Raw genomic sequence first — 27,717 nt, 5'->3', positions numbered from 1 at the left:
GTGCAAGGGTGGGTACAGAGGGGAGAACAACTGCTTTTTGGCTGCAGTGGGGTGTGGTGGTGGGCAGGAGCAGCCCTTCCTGCAGGTGCTGGGTGTTTCTGGCAGTGGTTTTGCAGCAGTTGGAGCTCCAAAAAGCCAAGCTTCAGCTGGAGGGGTCTGTGTTAGGGGTGTTATTTGGGTCTGCACCTGGTTATTGACTTCCAAATCCCCTTACTGCAGCTTTCCGAGAGGGAATACTGGTGCAGCGGGAGCTGCTGACCCCTGGGTGAGCGTGCAGGGGTGTGCAACCAAGGGGGGAGCAAAGGGGGGCAGCAAAGCCCCTTTTGGGAGCAGAACCGTGTGCTTTTCCTTGCAAGGTGTGGGGCTGCAAAGCCCCTTGTGGGGGCAGAGCCCGGTGCGTTTCCCTGCAAGATGTGTGGGGGGGTGGGGTGTGCAAAGCCCTTTTTGGGGCAAGACGCCGGGTATTTTGTTTTGGGGGGTTGCAGAGCCCCCCTCGTGGGGCAGAGTCGCGTGTGACCTGCACTGCCACGGAGGGGTTGCAAAGCCCCGCGGGTGGGAAGCAGAATCCGGGGTGTCTCCCTGCTTTATGGGGGGAGGGTGGGGGGGGCTAAAGGACTACAAGTCCCAGCAGCCCCCGCGGGCCGCCCTTCCGCCGCGCGCCGCGCAGCTGGGTGCGCGCGGGGCTCCGGCCCCGGGGTGCCCGCACCGGGCCCGCGCGTGACCGCCCGCCATGAGCTCAGGTTAGGGGGCCCACGCGCGGGGGGGAGGGTATGCACCGCCCCTCCCCCTGGGCTTGCAGCGGGGAGCTCCGGCTGTGCGCGGCCCCACGCTTGCGTTTTGCGCGGCCCCCGGGGGCTGCACCGTGCGCGGCCCCACGGTTGCGTTTTGCGCGGCCCCCCGGGGGCTGCACCGTGCGCGGCCCCACGGTTGCGTTTTGCGCGGCCCCCGGGGGCTGCACCGTGCGCGGCCCCACGCTTGCGTTTTGCGCGGCCCCCCGGGGGCTGCACCGTGCGCGGCCCCACGGTTGCGTTTTGCGCGGCCCCCCGGGGGCTGCACCGTGCGCGGCCCCACGGTTGCGTTTTGCGCGGCCCCCGGGGGCTGCACCGTGCGCGGCCCCACGCTTGCGTTTTGCGCGGCCCCCCGGGGGCTGCACCGTGCGCGGCCCCACGGTTGCGTTTTGCGCGGCCCCCCGGGGGCTGCACCGTGCGCGGCCCCACGGTTGCGTTTTGCGCGGCCCCCCGGGGGCTGCACCGTGCGCGGCCCCACGGTTGCGTTTTGCGCGGCCCCCGGGGGCTGCACCGTGCGCGGCCCCACGCTTGCGTTTTGCGCGGCCCCCGGGGGTTGCGCTCATCCCCCCTCAGCCGTGCCTGCGGGCTGGGTTGCGCGGGGAGGGGAGGCGGCACTTTATTTTGCTGTAGTTTGCTGTGGTTGGCTTTGTTTCATCCTCCTGCAAGGTTTGCAAAAGGAGGAGCAGGGGATGGCGCAGAGCGGGGTGCTGTCGCCTCCCTGGCATCGCCGATTTGGGGGTGGCAGAGCCGAGGGGGGAGCACAGCAGTGCCCTGCAGTTCCCCTGCACGCCCCGGGGTGCTGCGGGTGGGGAAAACGCTCCGTGAGGCCGCGGCTAACCAGGTCTGTGCGTTTGCTGTCGTGGGATGTTGCAGCCTTTAGTGGGTGCTTGGCATCCCGCTGGGACCCGAGCTCTTTGCCCCGCTCCCGCCGATGTCGGCGCAGGGACCCTGCGCTAAGGCATGCACCGATTGATCCGTGTGAAATGTGGGGAAGCAAAACCCAGGCGTCGCTTTGGGATGCTCCGAGACCACCGAACCCCACGGCTGAATCCCTGCAGCCCACCAAGGGCTGCTTCCCCGCAAGCAGGTTGCTCTGACTCGGCGTTCGGGGAGGCTCCGAGCTCGTTGAGGTCTGCAGCTGGAGGGAAGCATCCCTCTGCAGCCGACGTTGTGGAGACGGGGGTGGATTTTAAGGTTGTGAAGGACCACGTTGCCTTTCTGACCCCATGAGCGGAGCTATCCCGGGGCTTTCGTGCTCCAGTAAAGGATGTAACGTGATGTTGGGTAAGCGCGCCTTATCGGCACCGCTGCTGACCGCAGCGTCATCTTAAAACCGAAAGGCCCTTCGCAGGGTCGAGGCTGGCAGGGAGAAAAAGGCATCCCAGGCACTCAGAAGAGGCTGAGAGATGCGGTATCGCACTGGAGAATGCGTCTGAGGTGCCCCGCGTCCCTCGTGTCCGCAGCGTTTCTCTTTCCCAGGGCATACGGAAGCAGCACAGCCCGTGCAGCCTTTGCCCATTTCCTTTTGAATTTGCCCCAGTTGGCGCGGAGGAGTTTCTCGAAGGCGGCGCAAGGGTGAGAGAGGAAGAGCTTTGTGGTAGGAAAGGGAGGAGTGTGACCGCAAAGCGGCCGGTCACCCATCGGAAGGCTCTTTGGGTGCCTGGGCTCTGTCCGCTCCGTGGGCTTGCCCGGCTGTGCCATGGCTGGGGTCGTGGTCCCTGCCGCCGTGCTGACCCCGCTCCCAGCCCCTCAGACCCCCTTGGCTCATGTTTTGCTCCAGATCTGCAGCGTAGCAGCGCTCGGGGGTTAAACCTCACCCCTTTTTCTTCCTGTGCTTCTTAGTTTAAGGGTACCGAGGTTTAACGCTGCCAGCCTGGGAGGCTGGCCTGAGAGGCAGGGGGTGCTCTAATCCTGGCTTAACACACCAAAACGGGGCTGATGGGCTGCGAGGAGCACAGCCTTCTTCCTAAGGGAGGTGGGAGCCCTCTGTTTAGCCAGAGTTTGGGAAAAATATGAGGTTTTGGATACAAAAAACTTCCCCCCAGCCCCTCGCCCGTGGTTGCCCAAGCGAGGATGCTCTCTGGAGCTGCTGAGTGCTTTCTCCAGCTTGGCAGGTGGTTTTGACATACAGCGAGGTCTTGCAAAACCGGGTGCAGGAGAGGTTAGAGCGATGCCTGCACAGGGCGGGGGAGAAACCCGCCTCATCAGAAGGGGTTGACCGCTGTTGCCTCAGCCGCTGTCGTCAGCACGTGGTGAAGCAAATGCTGACCGTGCTGTCGGCTTCCTCCCGACGGATGACCCTTCCCTACAAACTCGAACTGAAACCAGTTTGAGGTGGACAGGGCTGCTGGGAGGGCACCTCACCTACAAGGACTTGATTTTCTCACCCATCTCAAGGGTTTGACGCAGGAGAACGATTCCCCCCGGGGTTCCTGGCAACGGCAGAGCCTGAATCCCTGTCTTCCACATCCCCACCTTGTATCGCGCCCGTCTCATCCTTTTGTTTCTTCCAGCCTTGGAAGTTTTTCCGGCTGCGCTCCCTCTGTGGATGCTGCCGTGTCTGGGTAGGACCAGACCGCCTGGTAAAACACGTTTGCTCCGGCTGCGTGGCGGCCAGGGCGACACGTTTCTCCCCAGTTGGCTCGCGCGGGCGAGTTTATGTTGGCTTGGTGGAAAGGGCAGGAGAAGCGACGTTATCTCACCTCACCCCCTCGCTGGGTCTGGGCTTGCAGCCGGCCGTGACGTCTCCCATCCCGAACTAGAGCCTGAAGGCTGCTCTGGAAGATCCTCATGAGTTAAATCTCGTCCTACATGACCCAAACGCCATTTTCCTTTCCTTATCCCTCCTTCCTTCCTTTTGTCTCCTCCTGATTTTTCATTTCCCTGTCTCCAAGGGCCTGGATTGACCTTGCCAGCCCCATCCCATCAACCAGACAGCCCCAGACCTTGCTGGCTGGAGCAGGAACCTCCCTGCATGGACATTCCTCTTGCGTGCGACCTCTAGCCCGCACACGTGGATGGGAGATGATAGAGAGAGGGAGACACTGCCCAGGAAGCCCTGAACATCCAGCGGGGACCACGAGAGTGAAGGGACACCTAAAAAGTCCACTTGGGGTTGGTTTGTTTTGAGAAAGGTGCTTGTGAAAGAGCTGTGGCTGCAAAAGAGCTTGTGGAGAAGGTCTCCGGGACCAGCATGCGTCCGCTTTCGGGGGGTGTGTGCTGCTGGGGGGAAAGGCTGCGTCTCGGGCAAAAGCTCAGGGCAAAAACCAGTGCTGGCATTTGCAAACGGTCCCCGGCTGGGGCTGCTTTGCAGAGGGGTGTTCAGTGCTACGAGACATGTGGGCTTGAGGTTTCCAGCTCCGCATCCTGGTGTCAGAGGGTACGTCCCCCCCTGCTAGGACAAGTGCTAGATGTCAGGGCGTCCTGAGCACCTTTCTCCCTAATTTTCCCCCCAAATCTCAACAGCAGGAACGTGTGGTGGTTTTCTGAAAGGAGCAAGACAAGGCATGAAGTCTTCTCGGAGCCAGGCAGCTGCAAGGACTCCAGGCAGTATTTTGGCCATGCAAACCTGGCGTCAGCGGGGAGTCGTGGCTCCTCTCCTCCCTTTGCAAGCCACACTGGTGCATCGCTGACCCCTCCCTGAGTTTGTAGCCGCTCCTGGCTCTTTCACCCCCTTTAATGCCCCTTTAGCAGCAGAGACAGAAGCAAATCTCTTCCCAGGGCTCTTCAGATGAGCTCAGGGGTAAAACCCCCCTACTTTGGGAGCCAAAGGAGAGACGGCCGGGTGCCCCTGCGCTGTGTTTGCCAACAAGGTGTGGCCACTGAGCCGCGATTCAAACTGGTAGCGCAGCTTCGTGGCTCTCCGCCCTCCCCTCCGCCAGCGCCGGATGCTTCCCGGACACGTCCGCTGGCAGGCAGGTGATGACGGCTGTACCGATCCCATCCCAACCGGGGACGGCTCCGCTTGCGCAAGCGGTGGGGTAAGGCGCGGTGAGTCAAGGTGAGAGCCCTTTCTCGTTCGCCGTGTTTTGGGGAGCAGCCAGGATGGGAGCGGGAGGTGAGAAAACCTACGGGGATGGGGATGGGGTTGTGCAAGAGCCACAGCTCTGCAGGACGGAGCCGGTTGTGGCCGTGCTCCTGTGCTCCCCCAAAAGACTTGCTGCTTATAGGATCAAGAAAGTCGTAATAATTTTGTTGTTGCTAACAACAGAGTTCAGGCGGAGAGGTGGGCTGTGCTTTTTGCTACCCAGCCTGGTTCGGGGAGGTGCAGAAAGCAAGCTGGGTTGTTTCTGGGTTGTTTCCAGGTTGTTTGGATGCTTTCCACCTCCTGCAAACCCTGCAGACGTCACTGGGGAAAAGCCTTTGTGCGAGGCACCCCCTTGCCCTCTCCTTTGTTCCGCTCTTTTGAAGGGCGGCACTCGCTCCTCCTCACCCTCCCGCGCCTGCTCCCAGCCTCGATTAACCTGGAGTCGATGCTTTTTGCAGGGTTTGGCTCTGGCAGCGGGGAGGTCTGACATCTCCCCTCCTCACGGGCCCTTGGCAAGCTTCGCAGCCATTCGTTTTGGCTCCTGGGAGGGCTTTTGTTTTAATAAACCATCCCCGCGGCGCATCCGCCCCCTTCCTTAACCTGAAACTTATCCCTTGGAGTGGCACTGGCCGCATTTTGGGAGCCAGCTTCCCGCTGGGTTGCTTGGCGAGGTGGAGACCCTGGCCCTAGTGATCATCAAAACCAGGGGATGGTTTTAATTAATTGCTTTTGTCACCTGCAGATGAGCTTTGGGGTCGGACTGGGGAGCGGCAGGAATCCAGCCGGGGTGGCTTTTCCAGCAGAGGATGAGTGGATAGGCTCCCTCCTCCCGGCGTGTAAATCATTAAGTCTGTCTGAGTGTCCTCCTGGAAACGTGAACCTGGCCCTGCCAGCTCCAGGGACAGGAACTAGCGGCTTGGCTTGGTGTTTGTGCCACGTGTTACCTCCCCGCTGCTGCCTCAAGATCCTAGAGTTGGGACACCGTGGCTTGTAATTCGGAGTGGAGTTAGGGGATAAGTGGGTTCGACTTCATGGGATGGAGGGTGACGATTAAAATCCCACCTGGGGTGATTACAGTGATGCCTCTGGCAATCCCCCTCTCCCAGGCTGGGCATCGGGGTGTAGCAGAGACCGGTGGGAATGGGGGGTGCTGAGCCACGCTGGGCGTCACTAAAAGTGGAAAAAGCAAATTTTGTGGCCATGTCCTCTGTTCAGGGGGGAAACACAAAGAGCAAACAAGCATGAAAAGTGGCTGGGAGAGCTCTCCCTGCGCTTGGCCTGGCTCTGCACCAGCCCTGCTCCCTTCCCCCAGAGGCTAAGCTGCTGGTTTTGTGCCAGCTTTTCTCCCCGGAGTCCTTTGGCATCGTCCACGTGACCATCACGTGCGGCGGGAGGGTGACCAGGCAGTGCTGGGGCACCGTGTGCCCGCAGCACCCCCCTGCACAGCAGAGGTGGCCCCGAGCAGCTCTGCCGAGAGCCCAGGGCGGATGGCAGAGGGGTCGCCGAGTCCAGCCACCTTCCAGGGCTCACCCGGGGATGCCATCGCTGCACTGTGGCATCTCCTAAATAACCCCTCGCATCAGCTCCTCTTATTTTTGATTCCCTGTTCTTTGGCTTTGTAGACAACAGCAAGCTGCTGGGGGACCAGCGGCCGGGCTACAGGACGCTGCAGCGAGACGCTGTTAAATCCCGCATGGTAGGTCTGAGGGCTTTGCTGCGGGGAGGAGGGCACGCTCGGGAAGGGCTGGCACAAAAATCGCACGTTATCTGCAACACCAGTACGGGACGGTGTTTTTCCAGCCTAAAAGTTACTTGGTTGGCGTTCAATCGCGCCAGGAGGCTTAGGGCTTTTATTAATTTAGGGTTTAGATGCTTTATAGTTATAATGTCAGTTTATTTTATGAATAAGCATCCCCGTAAAGGTGACCCCCTTTCTTCCAGGAGGTCACGGGCTACCAGACCAAGTTGTGGCGGGTGGTGCTGTGCCACGCTTGCTCCGTGCTGACAGCAGGGCTGCTCCTCGTCCTCTTCCACTGGAAGCCAAGCCTGGAGGTGCAGGCGAAGTGCAAGCCCTGTGCCCTCGGCCAGGCCGACTGGGTCATCATCAGAGTATGTCCCCGGAGGGGCCCAGGGGACCCAAGGGTCTGAGGTTGGGCTCTGCCACCAGCTTCGCAGGAGGGCCCTGGGCATGTTCCTTGCCGCTTGCCACCCTCACCTCCCTAACTGTGTTTGACATCTCCTTTGCATCAAGCAATGTGCTACCCCAGAGCCAAATTATTCCAGGAAAAATTACAATTCCTGGAATAATTTTGAGCTTTCCCATTCGGTAGCAGCCAGCCTGGCTTTGCATTTCTCTTTATTGTCCCTGAAACTCAGCTGTCATCTGGGACGGGTGGCCAGGGACTCCCTACCTGCCCGCGACGCTCACCCTGTTTGAAGGAGCAGTGGGGGCACGCGATGAGCTCCCCGTTTCCTTCTGCTCAGACCCGTGCCTGTGTTGCAGGACCGATTCGGACAGTGCTTCACCACCCGCGTGCGCACAGAGGCGCTGGGCGAGGGCAGGTGAGCTGAGCTCACGTCCCCGCGGCGATGCTGGCACGCAGGGGTTCGCGTGCGCTTTTGGCTTCGAGGGAGGGGGGCGTTCGCAGCGACGCTGGCGGATGAGGAGCGACTGATGCTCGGGTTTGCACCCCAAGCAGCCTGGAGCATCACCCCGGGGCCAGGCTGGAGGACCGGAGGACCAGCATCGCCATCGGCATGTCGGATGAGGAGGAGAGCCGGGACACCATCCGGCTCCATGAGAAAGAAGAGGTAAGGCTAGCAACCCTTCCCACCGCCGCCCCATAAATCCTCTCCCTTGGCGGGAGCTGCCCCTGTGTCCCCCTTACACCTTATTTTTTCCATCCTGCTCTGCTCAGAAGAACACCTTGCGGTACTACCTTTTCGAGGGTATGCGCTACATCTGGATCGAACAACGACAGGCGTACTGCAAAGTCAGGTATTTCTCTGTCCCCTCTGCCACAGCAATCCTCTCTGCATCTCTCTGCCGCTTTCCTTGGCCCCTCAGCCCCCCCCCAAAACGGTCCTGACCCAGCTGGAAGTCACATCACTGCGCCGGAGCTTTTCTCTGCGCTGCAGAGCCTTTGGAGACCATCCCCGGGGCGCTGGGTCGGGGGGAGCCATGCTGCCGCTCCCCCCCAAGCTGTTGATGTTGCCCGTCTTTGAGGGCCGAGGAAACTGGGCAAAGTCATTTGGCAGCTGCCCCGTGCTGGAGGGTCCCGCCACGCTGTGCCGCTCCCGGCGCTCCGAACTGTGCCCCGTTTGTTCCCCGTCCTTGGCGCCCGCGAGCTGCGGCAGATGCCGAGGAACAAGATGCTCTCCCTTTCCCAAGGGGTTTTTTTCTTTTCTGTCACCAAGGACTTGGTGTTTGTTCTGCCAGGCCAGGCTCCTGCTGGTTTTGACTCCGTTTCTCCATTTTTCTTTCCCCTCGGGCTTGCCAGTGTCTTGGATGAAGGCTGGACCTGCGCAGATCTCCACCTCTTCCAGGCTGGGCTTGACCAGCAAGACCACAACACCAGGTGGGGATCTTGCACAGATGAGGCTTTTCCAGGGGCCAGTAAATTCTGGAGCGTGGGGTTTTTCTTGCACCCAGCCCTCAAACCAGAGGATTGCTGGGTGTGCTGGGTTGCCCTGGATTGCCCTCTCCATGTAAACGGGCTCCCGTGGAGGTCTGGGCAGTGTGAGGGTCCCCTGAGTTGGAAACGCAGCCTTTCCCTAGCACGCATTTGCCTCCCCTTTGCTTTTTCTCTCCCTTTGCAGAAAGAAGATCTACGGACCGAACCTCATCGAGGTGCCAGTCAAGTCCTACGTGAGGCTGTTGGTGGAGGAGGTGTGCATCTACGGGCTGTGTTTTGAAAGACCAAGCGGTCCCAGGGCAGATCCTTCCCCTGCTCCACGTTCCTCACCGCAAGTGCTTTGCGGGCCCTCCCTCTCTGGTGGCGAGGAGAGGACTTCAGGAGAAGCAGCTTGGGCAGAGACCAGAGAAGGCAGAGCTGATACAGCTGTGGAGGGGACCCGTCCTGCCTCTTAGCTCAGGCAGGAGCATCCCCAGATAGCTGCAGAGCTGGCTGAGCATCTCCAGGAGGACCGACCACAAGCGTGGGGGAGGATGTGGGGTTTGTGAGAAGTCAGCTAGTCCATCCCCACGGAAGGGCCAGCTTCTCCTCTGCATAAGCCGTTGTTCCTCAGGAAGCCTGGAGGTCTCACGATGGGCTGGAGGAAGGTCCCCCGCCACAAACCTGCTCTCTCTCCTTGTTACCTTCCAGGTGCTCAATCCCTTCTACATCTTCCAAGTGTTCAGCATTGTGCTGTGGGTCTGTGACGCCTATTACTACTACGCTGCCTGCATCTTCCTCATCTCCACCATCTCCTTAGGGGTGTCGCTCTATGAGACAAGGAAGGTTGGTGGTGGGTTTATTTGGGACAAGCAGCTCTAGCGGAATAGCCCGTTTTCTGATGCCGTTTGACCTCTGTGCTGACGCTGAACTCCCTCTGAGCCCAGCTGGGTGAGGACAACCCATACTCTGACGGTGGGGCAGGTTTTCTTGTCCTTCGTCCACATTCCCAAGCCTTTGAGACACGTTTTACGGATACTTTGCTGTGCTTTTTGAGCTGCCCAAGGGCAGCTCTAACTGCTCCCTCCCTTGCAGCAAAGCACCACGCTGCAAAACATGGCCAAGATGTCGGTCAGTGTCCGAGTCCATCGCCCCAGCGGAGGTGAGTGTGATGCCCGCGACGAGCAAGGGCTCCAGGCACGAAGCCGTTCGGGACGGTGCCGGGATGACGTGCCTGAGCACGGCCGCACTTCTTTCCAGAGATGATGGTGAGCTCCGCGGACCTGGTGCCGGGCGATTGCATCAGCCTCCCCACGGACGGGATGCTGGTCCCTTGTGATGCCGCGCTGCTGACGGGCGAGTGCGTGGTCAACGAGAGCATGCTGACGGGTGAGAGCCCCAGCACCCAGTGGGCTGCACCCCTCCACCACCCTGGCTTTCGCTGGGGATTCTGGAGGAGAGGACGAGCCTCATATCTCGGTGTCCCTACGCCAGCCCCTTCCCATCCAGGCTGGTTGGATCCTGGCTGCCCAGGGTGATAAACCTCCCTCCATGATGTTCCTCACCGCAGGGGAGAGCGTGCCGGTGATGAAAACCCCTCTCCCGGCTGGCAGCCAGGCAGCTGGCACCGTCTATTCCCCCGAGGAGCACAGGCGGCACACGTTGTTCTGCGGGACGCAGGTCATCCAAGCCAAGTCGTACGTGGGTGGAGAAGTGCTGGCCGTGGTGACCCGCACAGGTAATGGTGCTGAGGGGAAAACCAGGACTAAGCCACGTCCTTTGGAGCAGTGACTTTGCACGTGCTTACCTTCTGCCCCTCTCCCGCAGGGTTTTGCACAGCCAAAGGGGATCTCATCAGCTCCATCCTCTACCCCAAACCCGTGAGCTTCAAGTTCTACAAGGATGCTGTGAAGTTTGTCCTGTTCCTCTCTGTCCTGGGTACGTCTGAGCGTGGAGGCACGGCCGGGAGCAGCCAAACTCCTCTTAAATGGTTGAACCCACCCTTCATCTGCTTTGCTTTGTAACTGAGCCCATTCTCCCTCCCGCACAGCTTTTATCGGCACGCTGTACAGCATCCTCATCTTGGTTAAGAACCAGGTAGGGTTGTTGGAGCTGGTGAATCCTCGAGCGCAGGCTGGCGCTGCAGGTGGAGATGGGTAAGGGCTATCAGAGTGCCCACCCCTCCTCCTCCTCGCCTGCCAGGTCCCCACGGGGCAAATCATCATCCGTGCCCTCGACCTCATCACCGTCATCGTGCCCCCAGCTCTCCCAGCTGCAATGACGGTGGGCACCATCTACGCCCAGAACAGGCTAAAGAAACGCGGCATCTTCTGCATCAGCCCTCCCCGTATCAACCTCTGCGGGAAGATCCGCCTGGTTTGCTTCGACAAGGTGAGTCTGGGGCAGCGCCGTGGGTCCACAGTTTCCAGCTTGGGGGGTTGGTCTGGACCCGCCACGCTCTCCCCGCAGACGGGAACTCTGACAGAGGAAGGTCTGGATGTCTGGGGGGTGGTCCCGCTGGAGAACAACCACTTCATGCCCATCATCCACGAGCCCCGCTGCCTCCCCGCCGGTCCCTTGCTCTACTCTCTGGCCACCTGCCACACCATCTCGCTGCTGCAGGCACAGCCCAGCGGGGACCCCGTGGACCTCAAGATGGTGGAGTCCACCGGCTGGGTAAGACAAGCGGTGGGCGAAGTTGCGTATCTATAAAGAGGGAGGTGTCACACACGTTGCTCTGCCAAGAGAGGGGGTGTTTAAAACTATCCATGGGGTGGATGGGGCTGGGGGCTTGCAAGGCAGGGCTTTGCCATCTCGGCATCTGCCTTGGTTTCAGAGCCTGGAGATGATGGATGAGGAGAAAGGTGAGCTGCCCACCCTCCAGCAGTTCGGGACGAAGGTCTTGGCTGTGATGAAGCCTCCGCCTGAGGAAGAACAGCCGCGAGACAGGGTAGGTCCCGTGGACCAGAGTGACTCAGGTCGCTGGGTCTGCACCCCCGAAGAGTGGTTGTGCTTCACAGCCCCTGGGGAGGTTGTACCTCCCAGAGAGGTGCCTGCCTGGCCGACGCTCGCTCCCTCTCCTCCACAGAAGCACCAGTTGCCCTTGGGGATCCTCCGGCGTTTCCCCTTCTCCTCCTCCTTGCAGAGGATGAGCGTCTTGGTGAAGCTGCCCGGTGAAGCTTCAGCCCACGTCTACATCAAGGGTGCACCGGAGATGGTGGCCAGCCTTTGCAGGAAGGAGACGGGTACGTGCTGAGGGACGGGCTCGCTATCGCTCCCCAGCTGAGAAGCAGCGGGTCCTGCTGCTCTGTCATCTCTCTGCATCCCTGCAGCTCGTCCCCAGAGGGGATTATCCTCGGCGGTGCCACGGGACAGTTCCCAGAGGCACAGGGCTTTGGATTAGCTCCAGCCATGTGGCAGGGAGAAAATAGGAGCCAGAAGACAGGGATGGGGGTTGGAGCCTGGATGAGCATCCAAAGCCCTTCAGCCCTTGGGGAGCTAGAGCCCTGGCTCCCCTCGGCGGGTCTGCGCAGCCCGGGTTCCTTCAGGAGCTGGGCTGACTTGGCTTTTCCCCTCGCGGTTGGCAGTGCCCGTGGATTTCTCCCAGATGCTGCGACACTATACCACGGATGGTTTCCGGGTCTTGGGTCTGGCTTGCAAACCCCTGAGCAGAGTGACCACCTTTGAGGAGGCCCTGCAGCTCCCAAGGTTGGTGCCAACATCTTTTTTCTCTGTTTAGATCTTGTTTGCTCCAAGCATTTTACGGGATGCTTTGCTGCCCTGTAGCCTGCCCCTTCCTAGCAGCCTGCAAGGAATTAAACCCTGACCCGTACCAAAGCAATTGCTGGCTACCCCCAGATGGAGTTTTAGCTGCTTATATCAATTGATCCTCTCTGCCTTGTGTTGAAGATGGTGTTGAGCGGCTCGTTGTATCCCACCAGGGACTCTGTGGAGAGCAGCCTGACCTTCCTGGGGTTCCTTGTCATGAAAAACGTCCTCAAGCCAGAGTCTGCGCCCGTGATCCACCTCCTGAGGAACGCCAACATCCGCCCCGTCATGGTGACAGGTGACCCCGCGGAGGGGAACGGGGTCGCCGGGCTCGGGGAAGAGATGGGACGTGGACGACCCTTGTGCAAGGGGTGAAGGGTTTCTCCACCAGCAACTGGTGGCCTGAAGCAGCTGGGAGGCACAGCGAGGGCTCCCGGACCCTGGTTTTATGCATCCCTGCTACTTGTTTGCGTTGCCTTGCTGGTGAGCTCGCAGCAGGCAGGCGTGGAGGGGTCCGGGCTGCTTTTTCGTGGATACAGCACAAACCTGCAGACCTGGAACTGGCTGTTTAAACAGTAGAACTACTTACTGTCTCACTGCTGATCACACGAATGTCGATGTTTCATGAGCACCCTGAACTGCACAGCTAATGGGGGGGACGTAGGAGTCATCTTCAGGTGTTTTGGAGCAAGGCGAGCAGCACTGCCAGGGTTTGAAGCTGCTGCCTTTGGAGTAGGGCAGAAAAGGAGATTTTGGACTTCTCCCCCAAAACACAGGGAAGAAAAGGGACCCCCAATGTCACTGTGGTGGCTGGGACTGGCGACACGGCAGGTTTGAGCTGCTCCCCTCGGCTTGCGGCCGCGTGAGACCGTGCCAGCGCCGGCTAGCAAACACCGCTTGCCGTTACTCAGCCCCGCCGCCTCTTCCTGCTTAGGAGACAACATGCTGACGGCGGTGAACGTGGCCAGGAGCTGCCGCATGGTGGAGCCGAAAGAGCGGGTGATCTTCGTCAACGCTTCCCCGCCCAGCCATGATAAACCCGCCGCTCTGAAATTCATCCTCGCCGAGCACTCCCAGGGCGAAGAGCAGCCGGAGGTGAGTCCCGAGGCAACGTATGGGGGGGGTCGTAAAGCCCAAACCGCCCGTGCCCTTGCAGGGCTCTCTTTTCCCAGCATTGTTGCCCTTAGAGACAATTTCTGTTTTGACACTGTCTCCTAGAGCGTCCTCCTAGAGAAGCTGGCGGCTCGGGGCTTAGACAGGCGTACTCTGCTGGGTAAAACACTGGCTGCATGGCCAGGCCCAGAGAGTTGTGGTGAAGGGAGCTAAACCCAGTTGGCGGCCGGTCACAAGTGGTGTCCTCAGGGCTCAGCGCTGGGGCCAGTTCTCATTGATAAAGATATTAAAGATCTGGACGAGGGGATCGAGGGCACCCTCAGTGAGTTTGCAGGTGACACCAAGCTGGGCGGGAGTGTCGATCTGCTCGAGGGCAGGAAGGCTCTGCAGAGGGACCTGCACAGGCTGCATCGATGGGCCGAGGCCAGTTGTGTGAGGTTTAACAAGGCCCAGGGCCGGGTCCTGCCCTTGGGTCACATCAACCCCAGGCATCACCCCAGGCCTGGGGCAGAGGGGCTGGGAAGTGCCCGGCGGAGAAGGCCCTGGGGGTGCTGGCTGACAGCCGGCTGGGCATGAGCCAGCAGTGCCCGGGTGGCCAAGGAGGCCACCAGCCCCCGGGCTTGTGTCAGCACTGGTGTGGCCAGCAGGAGCCGGGCAGGGATGGGGCCCCTGTGCTCGGCCCTGGGGAGGCCCCACCTCGAATGCTGGGCTCAGGTTTGGGCCCCTCGGGACAAGGGGGACCTTGGGGGGCTGGAGTGTGTCCAGAGAAGGGCAGCGGGGCTGGGGCAGGGTCTGGAGCACAAGTGTGCTGGGGGGCGGCTGAGGGGGCTGGGGGGGTTTAGCCTGGAGAAGAGGGGGCTGAGGGGAGCCCTTCTCGCTCTCTGCAGCTGCCTGAGAGGGGCTGGAGTGAGGGGGGGTCGGTCTCTGCTCCCAAGTCACCAGTGACAGGACGAGAGGGAACGGCCTCAAGCTGCGTCAGGGGAGGTTTAGGTTGGATATTGGGAAAATGCCTTCCCTGCCAGAGCGGTCAGGCCCTGGCACAGGCTGCCCTGAGAGGGGGGGGAGTCACCGTCCCTGGGGGTGCTCAGAAACGTGCAGACGTGGCACTTGGGGCCATGGTTTAGGAGGCCTGGGGGTGTTGGGCTGGGGGTTGGACTTGATGATCCCAGAGGCCTTTTCCAAACTTAGTGATTCTGTGATTCTCTGAATTATGGGTGCAATTCTGCCCTTTATTAAATGCCTCCTTTAGGAGAAGATAACCTGCTCCTGTTTCTCCCTGGGAGCACATCAGGCTGGAGCTGATGATCCACACACCCTCATCGGATGCAGCCTGCACCGTGCTGCTCAGGTCCTGCTCCAGGCTTGGCATGAAAGGCTCAGTCACACAAACTTTTTATCCAAAATACCATCATTTGTATGCCTAAAACTGAGGTTTAAGGGAAGCCGCTTTACTTCCCGCTCCACATGGGTTGAGGATGCCAGTTCAGACCGCTGCCCAGGGGCTCAGCAGGGATTTGAGCACAAGTCGAAGCCCTACTGCAGAAAAGTAGTTGTTTTCCTTGGCAGGGTCTGCACCAGCGGGACGGCTGCTTCCTCCAGCCGCAGCCCTGCCACTTCGCGCTGAACGGCAAATCCTTCGCCGTGGTTTGCGAGCACTTTGCCGACGTGTTGCCGAAGGTGAGTCCGACAGCGGGGAATCCTCTGGCAAGGCTGACCTCACTGGGGGTTCATGCTGCAGCCTCACAGCTCCAAGATAAAATGCCCTGAGGGTTTTTTTTTGCCGGTGCGAGATGCCCTCTGCCCTGCTGAGCTGGCAAAGCTCAAGATAACCAGGCTGCTCCTGGGTGCGCAGGGATGCGGGGTGCTGTGATACGAACGCGGAGCCTCCCCTTCTTTGCAGATCCTCATCCGAGCCACTGTGTTCGCCCGCATGTCGCCTGACCAGAAGACTCAGCTGGTGTGCAGCCTACAAGAGCTCAAGTAAGCCCCGCCAGCCCCAAGGGATGGAGGAGAGAGGAGGGCAAGGAGGTTGGTCCTCTGCCCCGAGACATCTCGTGTGTGCCAGAGTGGTTGGCAGCTGCGAAATCACATCCTGCCCTCCCAGATGTGGGGTTATCCTAAAAACAAGGGTACAACCTTGAAGATCCAGGGCTTTCCCCCATCCTGTTGTAAAACACCGGATCCCTTCTCGCCGCAGCTACTGCGTGGGGATGTGTGGGGATGGCGCCAACGACTGCGGGGCTCTGAAAGCAGCCGACGTGGGCATCTCGCTGTCGGAGGCGGAGGCGTCGGTGGCCTCGCCGTTCACCTCCCGCGTGGCCAACATCGAGTGCGTGCCCACCGTCATCCGGTGAGCTGGTGGGAGATAAAAATCCAAGGCGGGGGCGTCTCATGAGTGCCCCTGTCCCCTCTTTGGGACAACTGATGGAAAGGGTGTTGTGGCTGGTGGGTGAATCTCGCTTTCTCTCTGCAGCGAGGGCAGGTGCTCGCTGGTCACCTCCTTCGGCGTCTTTAAGTACATGGCCCTGTACAGCCTGGTGCAGTTCGTGTCCGTCCTGCTGCTCTACACGGTGGGTCCCGCGGTTGCCCGAATGCCTGCGATGCTCAGGGATGCCTTTGGGTCACCTTGTCGTGGCTGGGTTTGAACCCAGGGCCTTTCCTAGCCCCTCCACGGGTCCTCGCAGCTGAGAGCGGGTGGTTTCTCCTTCCCAGATCAACACCAACCTCAGCGACTTCCAATTCCTCTTCTTCGACCTGATCATCACCACCACCGTGGCGGTGCTGATGGGTCGGACTGGTCCTGCCCAGGAGCTGGGGGTGGAGCGTCCCCAAGGGGCATTGATCAGTGTCCTCGTGCTGGGCAGCCTGCTCCTCCAGACAGCTCTGCTCATCACCGTGCAAGTCCTCAGCTACTTCATCACCGTCTCACAGAGCTGGTAAGGGACCCGGCTTCATGTGGGTTTGGTGATGGGAACAGCGCATAGGACTGCAACAAAGCCCAGGTGTCCGGTTGTCCTTGGTTTTGGCCAACGCCAGGTGGCATCAAAGATGCATCCAGCCACCTTGCAGCAAACAGCTCCCGTGTGCTCCTGGAGAACAAAGGGTCGGCGTTTAGACCCTCTCCTTGCCTCTTGCTTCGCCTGAACCCCTGCCTTCTCCCCTGCCCGGCTCAGGTTCGTGCCGCTGAACAGCACGGTGACGGCTCCCCAGAACCTGCCCAACTACGAGAACACGGTCCTCTTCTGTGTCACGGGCTTCCAGTACCTCATCCTGGCCGTCGCCATGTCTAAAGGGTACCCGTTTCGGGAGCCGCTCTACACCAATGGTGAGGATGATGCTGGCCACGTGGGTGGAGGGACATCAAACCTTCATCTCCTCCTCAACCCTCTTCCTTCTCACCCTCAGTGCTCTTCTTGGTAGTCCTCATCCTCCTTTTTGGCCTCATGATATGGTTGACCCTCTACCCACTGGGCTTCCCCAAAATTCTGCTGAAGCTGAAGGGCATTGACGACTTGAGTTTCAAGCTGCTGCTGCTGGGGATCGCCGCCCTCAACTTCTTTGCTGCCTTTGTGCTGGAGGTAGGTCAGCCCAGGGTGGGCACTGGGCACGAGGGGGCAGGGCTTACCTTGGCATTAGCGCTGCCCTCTCCTCGGGGTCCGCAGCCTCCCCAAAACCTGCTCTCCCCCCCACACACATCTTTGCTGCAGACTGCCCTGGACCACGGCTTGCTCAGCTGCCTCCGCAAGCTGCGCCGAAAGGAGGCGTCCAAGAAGCTTTTCAAGAGGCTGGAGAAGGAGCTGAGCCAGCAGCAGCCATCCTGGCCGCCTCTTAACGAACCGCTCTTCGCTACGCCCAAGATGTCCATCACCGTTAGATAGCACATGTCGGGCTTCCCTCCTGCCCGCTCCGCAGGCAAGCGCTGCCTGCCAGCCCTTGGATGCTCTCCTTTATTTATCCCGGTAAATCGAGGGATGCCGCGGGCAGGCTCCCACGGGCAGACCCTCAGCATCGCAGCTGTGAATCCGCACACACCGGTCCCGCAGCCGTGGCCGAGAGGAGATGCTGGAGAATCAGACTAGGGGAGAAAGTCCGGAGGAGGAGAAATGGTCCAGCTCAGCTCTTCCTCCAGGATCTCTCCTGCTTCCATGCTGGCCTCAGACCCGTCTCCCTGTGCTGGGCACCGGTACTGTTCTGCAGGGGGGATGCTGCCTCTCTTTTCCTCTCCTGGCTGGTGAAAACCACCAAGAAGAGGGTCCCTGATCTCATGGCGAGGGCACCCACCCCAGCCCCGCATCTCTGCTCACTGTGAAAGAAAAAACCCCTCCGCCTCCCCCCGCGGCCGCCCTAGATGTGTAGGAACTGTTTACAAACCGCCCCGTCCCCGGCTTGCCAAGAATGCTGCTCAAGCCCCAACACCCGGGGACCAGCCACTGGCGCCCTCTCTGCTTGCGATGCTCCTGCAGAGCACTTCTGCTTTCGGACAGGACCTTTGTAGCATTAAAAAAAAAAAAAAAGAACCCAAATCTCTTTTATTTTTTAACTCTACTCCAGTGCATCGAAGCGTAAGTGCAGTCGGGAGAATGGCTTTCGGTTTCTGTATAGTGCTGTCGTGAGCGTTGTCTAATAAATTAACACTATTTTCTTGACCGCTTGCTTGTGCTGCCTGGCGTGGATGGACTGCTTGGGGCAGGACAGCGTCGACGGCGTGGGTGAGTGTTGGATGGAGATGGGGAGCAGGTGAAAGACGGAGTAGGGTCACCTCATTCCACATCTGGGCTGGAAGATGCTTTCCTCGATGCCTGAAAGCAGAGTGCGAACCCAGGGACGGCACCACTGGGATTTCGGCAGCCCAGACCGAGCATCAGCGAGTAAATAACCCCTGAGCCTGTTTCCAGCTGGAGTTTCCTAGAAAATAATAATAGTTGCTGGAAAAACCCAGGTGTCCTTGCCAAGACTGCAAAACCTCGCTCCTTCAGCGGAGGAAAAGCCGGTAGATGGAGATGCTGCATCCCAAAAGGGGAAGAGCCGATCCCCAGGGAGGGGGATGCACTGTCAGCGTCGCCCTCCGAGGCTGTTTCGGCCACCTCCAAGCCCGGCTCTTGGACTGAAGGCTGATTCTTGCGGGGACTTGCCTGCATGGAAAGTCTAAACCCCTCCGAGCGCCAGCGGCGCCTCTCTGCCCTCCGGGAGCTGGGGATTAGATCAGGAAATGAGGCACAAGCAGAGGTAAGAGGTTTCCTGAAATCCTAGCCAAGGCTTGAGTTATTAAACCAGGCTTCCTGAGCTTAAAAAGGAGGAAAAAAAAAAAAAGGAACCCACACAACCCTCGGAGGTTTTTTGCCTGTGCTTGGCAGTTTTAAAAGCAAAAGGGACCTGGGTGTGAGGGACCCATTTGCACCTTGGTTTCTCCCCCTCCACCGGTGTGTTCTGCTTGGCTGGTTTTGGCAGGGTGTTCCCAGCCTCGGGGGTCTGCAAAGTCCGTTTCATTATTACCAGGCAGCTCCTGCCCTTAGCTAGAGGCTAACAGGGCTGGAGACAAGGACGATGCTGAATTTGGGGGCAGGCAGAAGCTTTATGGGAGCAGCTATTAGATGTGTTTGGAGTCATTTGGATGGTTTTATCCATCCTTCAGCCTGGAAAACCAGGCTTCATATGAGATGGGAACACCTTAAAAACCGCTCTGTTTCTCCTTCAAGTCTGAAACTGTGTTTTCTCCTCGTTTTCAGAGCAGTCAGACCCCCTCCTGGCTGCAGAAATGCTCGTACCTCGGCACAACTGGTCATGGACTTGGTGTAATGGTGCAATCCTGCCCCACAGGTGAAAAATCACCATCTCCCCGTTGCTCATCCCCATCCCTGTGCATTCCATCACTGGAGAGCTTCTCCCGCCATCCCAGCCCTTGAGCACCCTCCGTTTGCTCCCTTACTGGTTTTGAACATGCCTAAAATTTGCAGGTTTTTAACCACCAGCGCCGGGCTCGGTGTCGCCGCCGGGCGCGGGGGATTTCGGGGAGCATCCCCAGCCTCGCCAGGATGCAGCCGGCATCCCGCGTCCTCCGGAAAGCCGCCAGCAAGCCGGGGAAAAGAGGGCCCCACGGTCAGCAATGCTGACTCCGCTGCCATGCAGGGGCTGCGGATCTGCTCCGCCATCCTCAGCCTGGGTGGGAAAAAAGGGGATTTCCGCCCCCCCCCCCCCCCCCCATCCTGGAATAAAGCTTTAAATCTGCTGCGGGGTTGCAGGCTCCGCGCTGCTGGGAGGGCAGATCGAGCGCTGACGCCAAGCGTGGAGTCAGGAGATGGGATTGGGATCCCAGATACCCAAATACTTTGGTGGGGGGGGGGTTTTATCCGAGATCATAAAGCAATGGCCTGACATGATCCTTTCATCTCACCCTCCGGCAGCACAAAACCCGGCCTAAACTGCGCTGGCGTGCTTGGCGCTGCACAAAATCCTCCTCTCTCCTTGCTTTTACAGTCAATTTAAAATTCATCTGGCTGGAAAGAAAAAAGAAAAAAACATGGCCCTGACAACCATTGGACCGATATGTGTTTATTGATTTTTTTTTTTTTTTTTAGTTTTAATTATTATAACTTTTCCCCCTAGCAGGCAGCAGTTTGGGAGGAGGAAGGGGCCGGCCCAGGTGTGGCATTAGGACCCAGCGGAGCCCCCATGTTGGAGGTAGGAGTGTGGATTTTTTTTAACTCTCATTTCAGAGTTTTTGAAAGCAGAGAGAAGAGACCAAGGCGGTGGGCAAGGGCAGGACCAGCACTAACACCCAGAGCGGTAAGGAGCAGGGCAGAGAGATCCCCCCCATCCCAGCCCCCCGCATCAGGCAGGGATGCTGGGGACCCCCCCAGCGGTGGATGGGGCTGAACCCCATCTTTGGCGCTTTGCAAAGTTGCCTTAAAAACTCCAGCGGTTGGGGCAGGCGAGCTCTCAAAAGCTGTTTTCAACCTTTTAATCTTGTAAAAAGAAACCCACCTTATTTTTGGGGTGCTGAAGAGCCAGCAGCTGCAGGGGGGACCCCATCCTTGCAGCCTGACAGCTGTTGTAGTAGATTTTTAACCACTTCAAAAAGTCTAAAAATACCATAACGTCTGAAGGAAGCCATATATTTTATTTTTCCATCCTGGAAAGAGACTGTAGAAAAGGGCTATTTTAATATTTCTATTTATTTTTCCCCCCTGGGGGGGGACGGGACCCTAATGAAAAAGCGATGTGTGAAAACGGGGATGGGGGAAAGAAGTTTTTCACCTTTGGTTGGGGGCCAAAAAAAATCTGAATCCTTTCGTATTCCCTTTGTTCTCCCACTCTCTGGCAACTGGAGAGCTTAAAAAAAAAAAAAAAAAAAAGAAAAGAAAAGAAAGGAAAAAGGGAAAAAAAAAGCGGGGGGAGGGGGGAAAGGCTGGGGGAAGGTGGGGTTTAGCAGAATGAAAGGGAGAGACTGTGGTGTTCTTTCTCCGGGGTTGATTGTTCCCAGATGTGCAGTTACAAAAACATCTGGCGCGGTTGGAGTCGCCGGACCCCTGCGCGGAGGGGAGAGGAGCTTGGGGCAGGGGGGGCACCTCGGGTCCCTGCCGGGGCGTCTCACCGGGCTTGCTCTGGTGGTAGGAAAAGCCGCGGGGGGGGGGAGGAGGAGGCTGGAGGTGGCCCCGTCCCCTCTTTGCAGACTTTTGGGCTTAAGGAAGATGTCGCGGCGACCCTCGGCATCGCTCCCAGCTGGGTTTGGGGGACGCGGCGGGCGCTTCGGTGTCCTCCGTCAGGAGGAGAAGATGTTGGCATCGCCACTGGGGGAAGACGTGACCCGTCTGTCCCCGTTCCACGGCCAAACCTCGCGAGCGCCGTCCAAGATCTCCGAGTTCAGGGGAAATTCAGGGGGAATTAGACCTCGAGAGAAGCCTTGGGCGCTTGCAGATTGCTGTGGGGCAAAAAAAGGGGCTGGCAGGGCAGGTTAATCCTGAGCCGTGTGGCCGTGTCCTGGGGATCGCTGGAGCGATGGGAGGATGGCTTGGGATGCCTCCGGAGGTGGGTGCCCACCCGGCCCCAGGCTGTCCTGGGTGGGATACAAGCACCGGGTCAGGGTGATTTGGGGCTGCAGGGTGTCGGTACCCGCATCCTGTGGTTTCCCGGCATCTGGAGAACCGGCGAAGGTCGGGATGGTCGTCTCCAACCCCTTTCTGCCACCTCAAGATAGCCCCAAACCTCCCAGTCCCCTGTTGCAGCCCAGTCCTGGCCAGGACCCAGCTGCTTTCCCAAACCCAAGGTCTGCCAGCAGCCGCTAAGGCTTGATAAAGCCTCCCAGTCCCCTGCCCAAGCGCCTGCCAAGCCCGGAGCCGCGCGCTGATCTCGCTCATCCCCGTGCAATCCCTTTTATCCCAGGACACATTTAGCCACGGTTAAACCTGGGTCTGGGGCTTCCTTTGCTGTGGGAAGCAGATGGAGCTTACAGGGACCCGGGTCCCAGCGAGGCGCAGCCGTGGGTGGGCGATGGAGCACTGCTGGGCGCTTTGTTTGGGACCACCAAACCCTGGCTGTAGGCTGAGCTTGGTTAGCTGATCCCAGCTCAGGTAGGGACCAGCTTCCTGGCTTTCCCAAAGCTGGGAAGAGTCTGGAAGTCAGTTGTCAACATCTCCAGTACCTGCGAGCCTGGGGATGGAGGAGAATGTGGTGCCCAGAAGGTGCAACTCTGGTGGTGGTGCAAAGGCACGATTGCTAGGAGGTGCTCCCCTTGGGTGATGGTGAGGACGTGGTGGCTAGAAGGTGCTCCCCTTGGGTGATGGTGAGGACGTGGTGGCTAGAAGGTGCTCCCCTTGGGTGATGGTGAGGACGTGGTGGCTAGAAGGTGCTCCCCTTGGGTGATGGTGAGGACGTGGTGGCTAGAAGGTGCTCCCCTTGGGTGATGGTGAGGACGTGATGGCTAGAAGGTGCTCCCCTTGGGTGATGGTGAGGACTTGGTGGCTAGAAGGTGCTCCCCTTGGGTGACGGTGAGGACGTGGTGGCTAGAAGGTGCTCCCCTTGGGTGACGGTGAGGACGTGGTGGCTAGAAGGTGCTCCCCTTGGGTGACGGTGAGGACGTGGTGGCTAGAAGGTGCTCCCCTTGGGTGGCAGTGCAGGATGTGGTCCTTAGAAAATGCAGGACTACGGTGGTGGTGCAGGACATGGTCCCTAGGAGGTGTTATGCTTTGGTGATGGTGAGGACACGGTTGCTAGAGGATGCCACATTCGGGTGATGATGCAGTCAGGCCCGTTGACCCCACCTTCCCCGGCGTGGCCTTAAACCCAGCAGGGACCGTGCTGGGGCCGGAGCTGCGTTCCCATCCCGGGTGCTGCACCCAGCTGTGGCTGAGCCGGGTGGGTGCCTGGGTGCCTCCTGGCACGGGGGGGCTGATGTTCCCCCTCAGCAGGGGTGAGATCCCAAGGGGTTCCGCTTATTCCCAACCGCGCCTCGGTTCCCCTGCTGCAGCAGCAGGGCCGGGGGTGCCAGGAGGGGTTCCCCATCCCTGCGGCATCTCGGTGTGCCGGGAATGCCGATGTGCTTCATCCTCGACAGCAAAACGCATTTGGTTGGATTTCCAAGGTTTTTTGAAATAATTTCTCTTCCCACCCCCCCCCAGTTTTCCCCCTGGGGCTGGCTCGGGCCGAGGGGGAAGGGCAGCCGGCATCCCTGCCAGCCCGCGCCGGGGAAGGGGGCCCGGCTCACCGGCGGCACAGCCGGCCTTGGCCCATCTCCCCGCCGGGGAAAGCAGACGCTCGACACGCAAATCGCCGCTTGGAAAGCGTCGGGGAGCCGTGAGCGCCCAAGGCTGCCAAACCCCAGGGCCGGCGCGGGATTTTTCTTGAAAGTGGCTTTTCCCTCCCCCAAATCTCCACATCCCCTTGGACTTAGGGGATGCCCGAAGAAACGCAGCATCCCCCGGCGGTGGGGACCCCCAAAACAAGCCCTTAGCCAAGGAGCGGGGCTGAAAACCCCAGGAAAGGAGCCCCAAACCTCCAGCTTGTTGGGTCTGTTATCGCCGGGGGGGGTCCAGATGCCTCCCCCCATGGTGGTGATTCAGACATCCCGGCATTTCTCATCCCTTGTCCTGCCCACGGGATATTTCAGGGCTTGGTCCTCGCAATTCCCGCAGGAGCGCGTGGTTGGGGCGGGAAGCCCAGCCTTCCTTTTTTGGGGAATTTTTTTTTATTTTTTTAGGGTTTGGGTTTTGGTTTTTTTGTGGGGTGTTTTTTTTTTTGAGTCAGCCCCTGGGGGCATCTCAGGCAGAGATGTGAGGGGCATCGTGCTGGGAGGGGGGCAGAGAGGGGCTGGGGAACCGAGGGGTTGGGGGGGCCACATGTCCCACCCCCCGTTCCGCTAACCCCTCTGTTTCCCTCTGCCCCATCCAGACGCCTCCGGCTGCATCCCGGCCCGCGCTGCTCCTCCATCGCTGCTGTCAGGATGAGAGCGGTGGGGCTTTTCTTGCTGTGTCTGCCAGGTGAGCGCCCCCTCCCCGGGGGACCCCAAGGCGAGGTGTCACCCCACTAAAGCCCAGGAGCTGGCCACCACCCCGTGATGCTTGGGTGCCTGCACCCATTTGGGGCAAGCATCCCCTGCTGCACCCCAAAATTAACCCAAAACCCCAGCCTAGGCTCCTATTTAGGCTGGGACTGGCTCTAGGTTGGGGGGCACGGAGGGCACAAGGGGTTTGGCACCAAGTGAATCCTTCTTGGGGACATGGAAGTGGCACCATGGGGTGGCACAAAACTGGCACCTCGGGACTGGGATGACATCCAGAAAAATTGCATTTGTAACCCCCTGCGGGGCTGGCAAAGGCGGGATGGAAACGAGGAGGGAGGTGACAGACCCGGGAGCCTGGAGCCAGGAAAACTTTGGGCGAAACCAGCTCGGCACAAAGGCTAACGAACAGATGGAAAACATTAAGCAGGCGAGGCTGAGGGAGCCTGGGGAAGGGGGGGCAGCACAGGGGGTAGTGGGCAGAAAAGATAAGTCCTCTCCCAGCCTCATTCCTGGTGGTGCTTTGCTCACGGATGCTGCCTCTTCCAAGGATGCGGCGGCTGGAGGGACCGTGGGGCATCGCAGCGTGTCCCGGGAATGGGTCCCTGCTGTGCCCTGGGGATGGTGGGTGACCCGATCCCCCACCACAAAGCACGCTGCCGGCGTGGTTACATCGGCTCATGCCGTTTGAACCCCGTGTGCCCCCCTGGATCCACAGTGGGATTAGCTCCCAGGGATGCCAGGGACGCCCTGGTACCCCAGGGTATCAGGAGCATCACTGGGCGCAGCTGGGTGCTGGCCCCATCTCCGGGTGGGGTTGTGGTACCCGGGTGCTGCGAGACATTGGGATCGCCCGGGATCGCCCCCAGCTGCCCCTGGGTATCGTAGGAATCCTGGGCTGGTGCTGGTCACCTCTCGGTGAGCATCCCGCCTTCCCCCCCATCTCCTTCTCCGGGCAGCATGCCCCTGAGGACAACTCCAGGACAATATTTTGGGGGACAATGTGAAGCTGGAGAGGTGGAGGCAGAGCAGGGAACCCCAAATTCCTGGGCTGGGGGCGGCCGTGCCCCTTCCAGTGATGCCTCTCCCCCCACCTCTGTCTCCCCAGCAGCGCTCCTGGTCCAGGGACAGTACAGCAGGTTTGAAGGCATCACCTACCCCGAGCCGGTACAATATTCCCAGTACGACCAGCAATCAGGTTAGAGCACCCTGAACTCATCTCTCTCCCCCTTCCTTTTTCCTTTCTTCTTTTTTTTTTTTTTTGCTTTCTCTGGCCAAATACACATCAGTCTGATGCCTCTTTCTGCTTTGATATCCTTTGCTCCATCCTTTTCCTCCTGCCCCTTAAATTTCCAACGTCTTCCTAACACCTTCCCATCTCCCCCCTTATACACATGCCTCCTTTCCCCTTTCTCGCACTGCCAATTATTTATTAAGCCTTTATTAGGCTTAAAAAGCCCTTGGTGTGATGTTGCCCAGGTTCATCTCTGGGGTGGCTGGAGGGTGTTTTCCCGTCACTCAGACCAACTGTAAAATTTTGGGGCGCTCACTGCCAAGTCCTGGCCCCCATGGGGTATGTTTTCTCCCTAAAACCCATCCTCAGCCTCTGTTCTGTTTTCTCTTTTATTCCCCAGAAATTCAGGATTACTACGACTATCATGGTAAGTGGCTCCCCTGCGGGATGCCGGGGCGGGGCGGGGGGGCAGGATTTCGGGCTGTGCCTGCACTGTCTCTGTCCTTGCAGATGTCACCCCCCGCGCCCCCGAGGAGCAGTTTCGGTACCAGTCCCAGCAGCAATCCCAGCAGGAAATCGTGCCGGCCCCGACCCCAGGTGGGTGGCAGCCGCCGGCCCCTTCCCCACCCCAGGGCTCGGGGTCTCTGTCCTGTCCCCGCACCCTTAGCCCAGCCATGCTCCCCCCGGCGCAGCTGCACGGGCGCCAGCATAAGGATGCTTCAGCCCTAAAACCCAGGGAGAGGGCAGTGGGATGCTTTGCTCCATCCCTAAATTTGTTCCCCCCATGCTTCACTCTCCCCACAGCTGCTGTCCCCGAGACTGAGCCCACGGAGCCAGGACCCCTCGGTGAGTGCTCATCCCCCCTCCTTGCTCCCCGGAGGGCGTTCATCCTCCTGGCCAGGGCAAGAATTTGCTTCCCCGGGGTGAAAATTAGGGTGGGAGGAAGGCATGGAGTGGCTGCGAAGCCCATCCCCGGCACGTCAGGCCTCCCCCCGCATTAGAAACCAGCTGCCTTTTCTCCTTGCAGACTGCCGGGAGGAGCAATACCCCTGCACCAGGCTCTACTCCGTGCACAAGCCCTGCAAGCAGTGCCTGAACGAGATCTGCTTTTACAGGCGAGCGAGGGGGAGCTTCCCCAACCCCGCCACCTCTATATTCTGGGCACCCCCTTTGCTTTTGCACTAACCACCCCCACCCCCCCCCCATCTTTGTTTTTTTTATTCCCCCTCCCCACATCCAGCCTCCGCCGGGTTTACGTGATCAACAAGGAGATCTGCGTCCGCACCGTGTGCGCGCATGAAGAGCTGCTGCGAGGTAAGGGGCGGGGGGGAATGCGCCCCAAATTGGGGTTGTCCCCATCCAGGTCACCCCTTTTTCCATGGTGGGGTGGGGGTGGAAATCCCAGGGACCAAATGAAGTTGCTCCAGGCATCGCTCCACAACCAGCGGACCAAACTGGGATCCCTTTTTATTTTTTTGGGGGGGGGGGGGGGGGGGGGGGGGGCTGAGCCACCGTTTGCAGCGTCGTTCTGTCCCCACGGCGGGGTCCCTCGCTGCTTCTCCCTCTGTTTTTCCTACACCCACGGACCATTTCTTTCCCGTTATCCCCGCAGCCGACCTCTGCCGCGACAAGTTTTCCAAGTGCGGGGTGATGGCCACCAGCGGGCTCTGCCAGACCGTGGTCGCGTCCTGCGCCCGCAGCTGCGGCGGATGCTGAGCTCGAGGGGACCCCCCTCCGCCGGCCGCAGCCCCGGGACCCCAACCCCTTCCCACCCTCCTCTCCCAGGTACCCGTCCCGCTCTGGATCCTCACCGTGGTGCTAAAGAAACTGTGCATGAAAGAGCATTTAAAAAGTCCATTTTTTGTGCACATAATAATTAAAAAACAAAAGGGGGGGGTATTATTTTTATTACTTTCTTTATTATATTGTAAAGGGGGGGTGGTGCGAGCCCCCGCCACCCCATTTTCTACGTAGAGTATCCAAGAGATAAAGCGTAAGGGTCGCTCTGGCTCCTGGCTCGTTATTTGGGGGGGGTTGTGTCCATTTTTGGGGGATGGATAATATTTTGGGTGGTTTTTTTTTTTTCCCATTTCTCAGGGTATTTTCCAATGATTTGAGTGATTCCCAGCCTTCCAGCCCTGGGCACAGGAGGAAGGGCTGTGGGTGATGATTTTGGGGTGCCTTAGGGTGTTTTGGGGCTTGTCAGATATCTGATTTGGGGGCAGATTTTGGGGGGAAAAGCACAGCTTGGAGGGGGCTTAATTTGGGGGGCTAGTTCTTATAGAAAAAAGTGTGGTATGTAGGCGTTTGGGGCAAATTTCTGAATCTCTTCTAGAAAATAATGGGTGTTTTGGGGTTTGAGTTGGGGTGTTGCCTGGTTCCCCTATAGAAAAGGGTGGAGGGTGGGTCTCTGCTGTGTTTAGGGCTGGGGTTCCCCTATAGAAAGGAGGGTGGAGGTTGGGGTTTGGGTCACTTATAATAGTGTGGGCTTTAAGGGTTTGGCTTGGGGAGTTTCTCCAGGTCTCTTACAGGCAATTGTGTAGCGTAGCGCTCATGTGTAGGCGGCAGCTCTCCTACAGAGCGTGTAGCTTGCTTATAGAGCACGCAGTTCTCTCGTACGGCATGTAGCTCCTGTAAGGTGTCACTGTCTTTGCGCAGCACGCTCACACAGGGCGCACAGC

General features: G+C 59.3%; 2 protein-coding genes across 8 annotated transcripts; both read left to right on the top strand.

Annotated features, from left to right (window-relative positions):
* The first annotated feature begins 643 nt into the window (after window positions 1-643).
* On the top strand, window positions 644-17,956 carry ATP13A2 (ATPase cation transporting 13A2). 2 transcript variants are annotated; one of them, XM_075113718.1, is made up of 29 exons: window positions 644-740; window positions 6,438-6,511; window positions 6,757-6,924; window positions 7,319-7,377; window positions 7,515-7,626; window positions 7,737-7,813; window positions 8,316-8,393; window positions 8,635-8,704; window positions 9,141-9,275; window positions 9,525-9,591; window positions 9,690-9,818; window positions 10,000-10,167; window positions 10,257-10,367; window positions 10,480-10,526; window positions 10,632-10,820; window positions 10,899-11,105; window positions 11,266-11,379; window positions 11,518-11,674; window positions 12,017-12,137; window positions 12,371-12,495; window positions 13,132-13,292; window positions 14,877-14,987; window positions 15,211-15,290; window positions 15,508-15,660; window positions 15,784-15,880; window positions 16,023-16,246; window positions 16,484-16,635; window positions 16,716-16,888; window positions 17,018-17,956. In XM_075113718.1, exons 1-29 carry the CDS (start codon window positions 731-733, stop codon window positions 17,186-17,188), a joined length of 3,540 nt encoding a protein of 1,179 aa, XP_074969819.1. In that variant the 5' UTR covers window positions 644-730; the 3' UTR covers window positions 17,189-17,956. The 2 variants fall into 2 exon arrangements, with proteins under 2 accessions (XP_074969819.1, XP_074969820.1); XM_075113719.1 differs by lacking the exon at window positions 644-740 and adding an exon at window positions 3,910-4,788 and having other exon boundaries at window positions 7,734-7,813.
* Window positions 17,957-17,998: 42 nt separating this feature from the next.
* On the top strand, window positions 17,999-27,038 carry MFAP2 (microfibril associated protein 2). Of its 6 annotated transcripts, none has more exons than XM_075113727.1 (12): window positions 18,046-18,536; window positions 19,037-19,127; window positions 19,265-19,470; window positions 19,914-19,988; window positions 23,694-23,782; window positions 24,914-25,000; window positions 25,437-25,463; window positions 25,547-25,633; window positions 25,841-25,882; window positions 26,064-26,151; window positions 26,277-26,350; window positions 26,649-27,038. In XM_075113727.1, the coding sequence occupies exons 5-12, from the start codon at window positions 23,746-23,748 to the stop codon at window positions 26,750-26,752; spliced, it is 546 nt and encodes a 181-aa protein (XP_074969828.1). In that variant the 5' UTR covers window positions 18,046-18,536; window positions 19,037-19,127; window positions 19,265-19,470; window positions 19,914-19,988; window positions 23,694-23,745; the 3' UTR covers window positions 26,753-27,038. The 6 variants fall into 6 exon arrangements, with proteins under 6 accessions (XP_074969831.1, XP_074969828.1, XP_074969829.1 ...); XM_075113728.1 differs by having other exon boundaries at window positions 18,080-18,536; window positions 19,917-19,988; XM_075113730.1 differs by lacking the exon at window positions 19,265-19,470 and having other exon boundaries at window positions 17,999-18,536; window positions 19,917-19,988.
* Window positions 27,039-27,717: the final 679 nt, after the last annotated feature.

This window comes from Phalacrocorax aristotelis, chromosome 19, assembly GCF_949628215.1.
Source record: "Phalacrocorax aristotelis chromosome 19, bGulAri2.1, whole genome shotgun sequence".
Classification (NCBI taxonomy): domain Eukaryota; kingdom Metazoa; phylum Chordata; class Aves; order Suliformes; family Phalacrocoracidae; genus Phalacrocorax; species Phalacrocorax aristotelis.
Note: the sequence above shows the minus strand (reverse complement) of the source record. Positions and strands in the feature narration are given on the sequence as shown.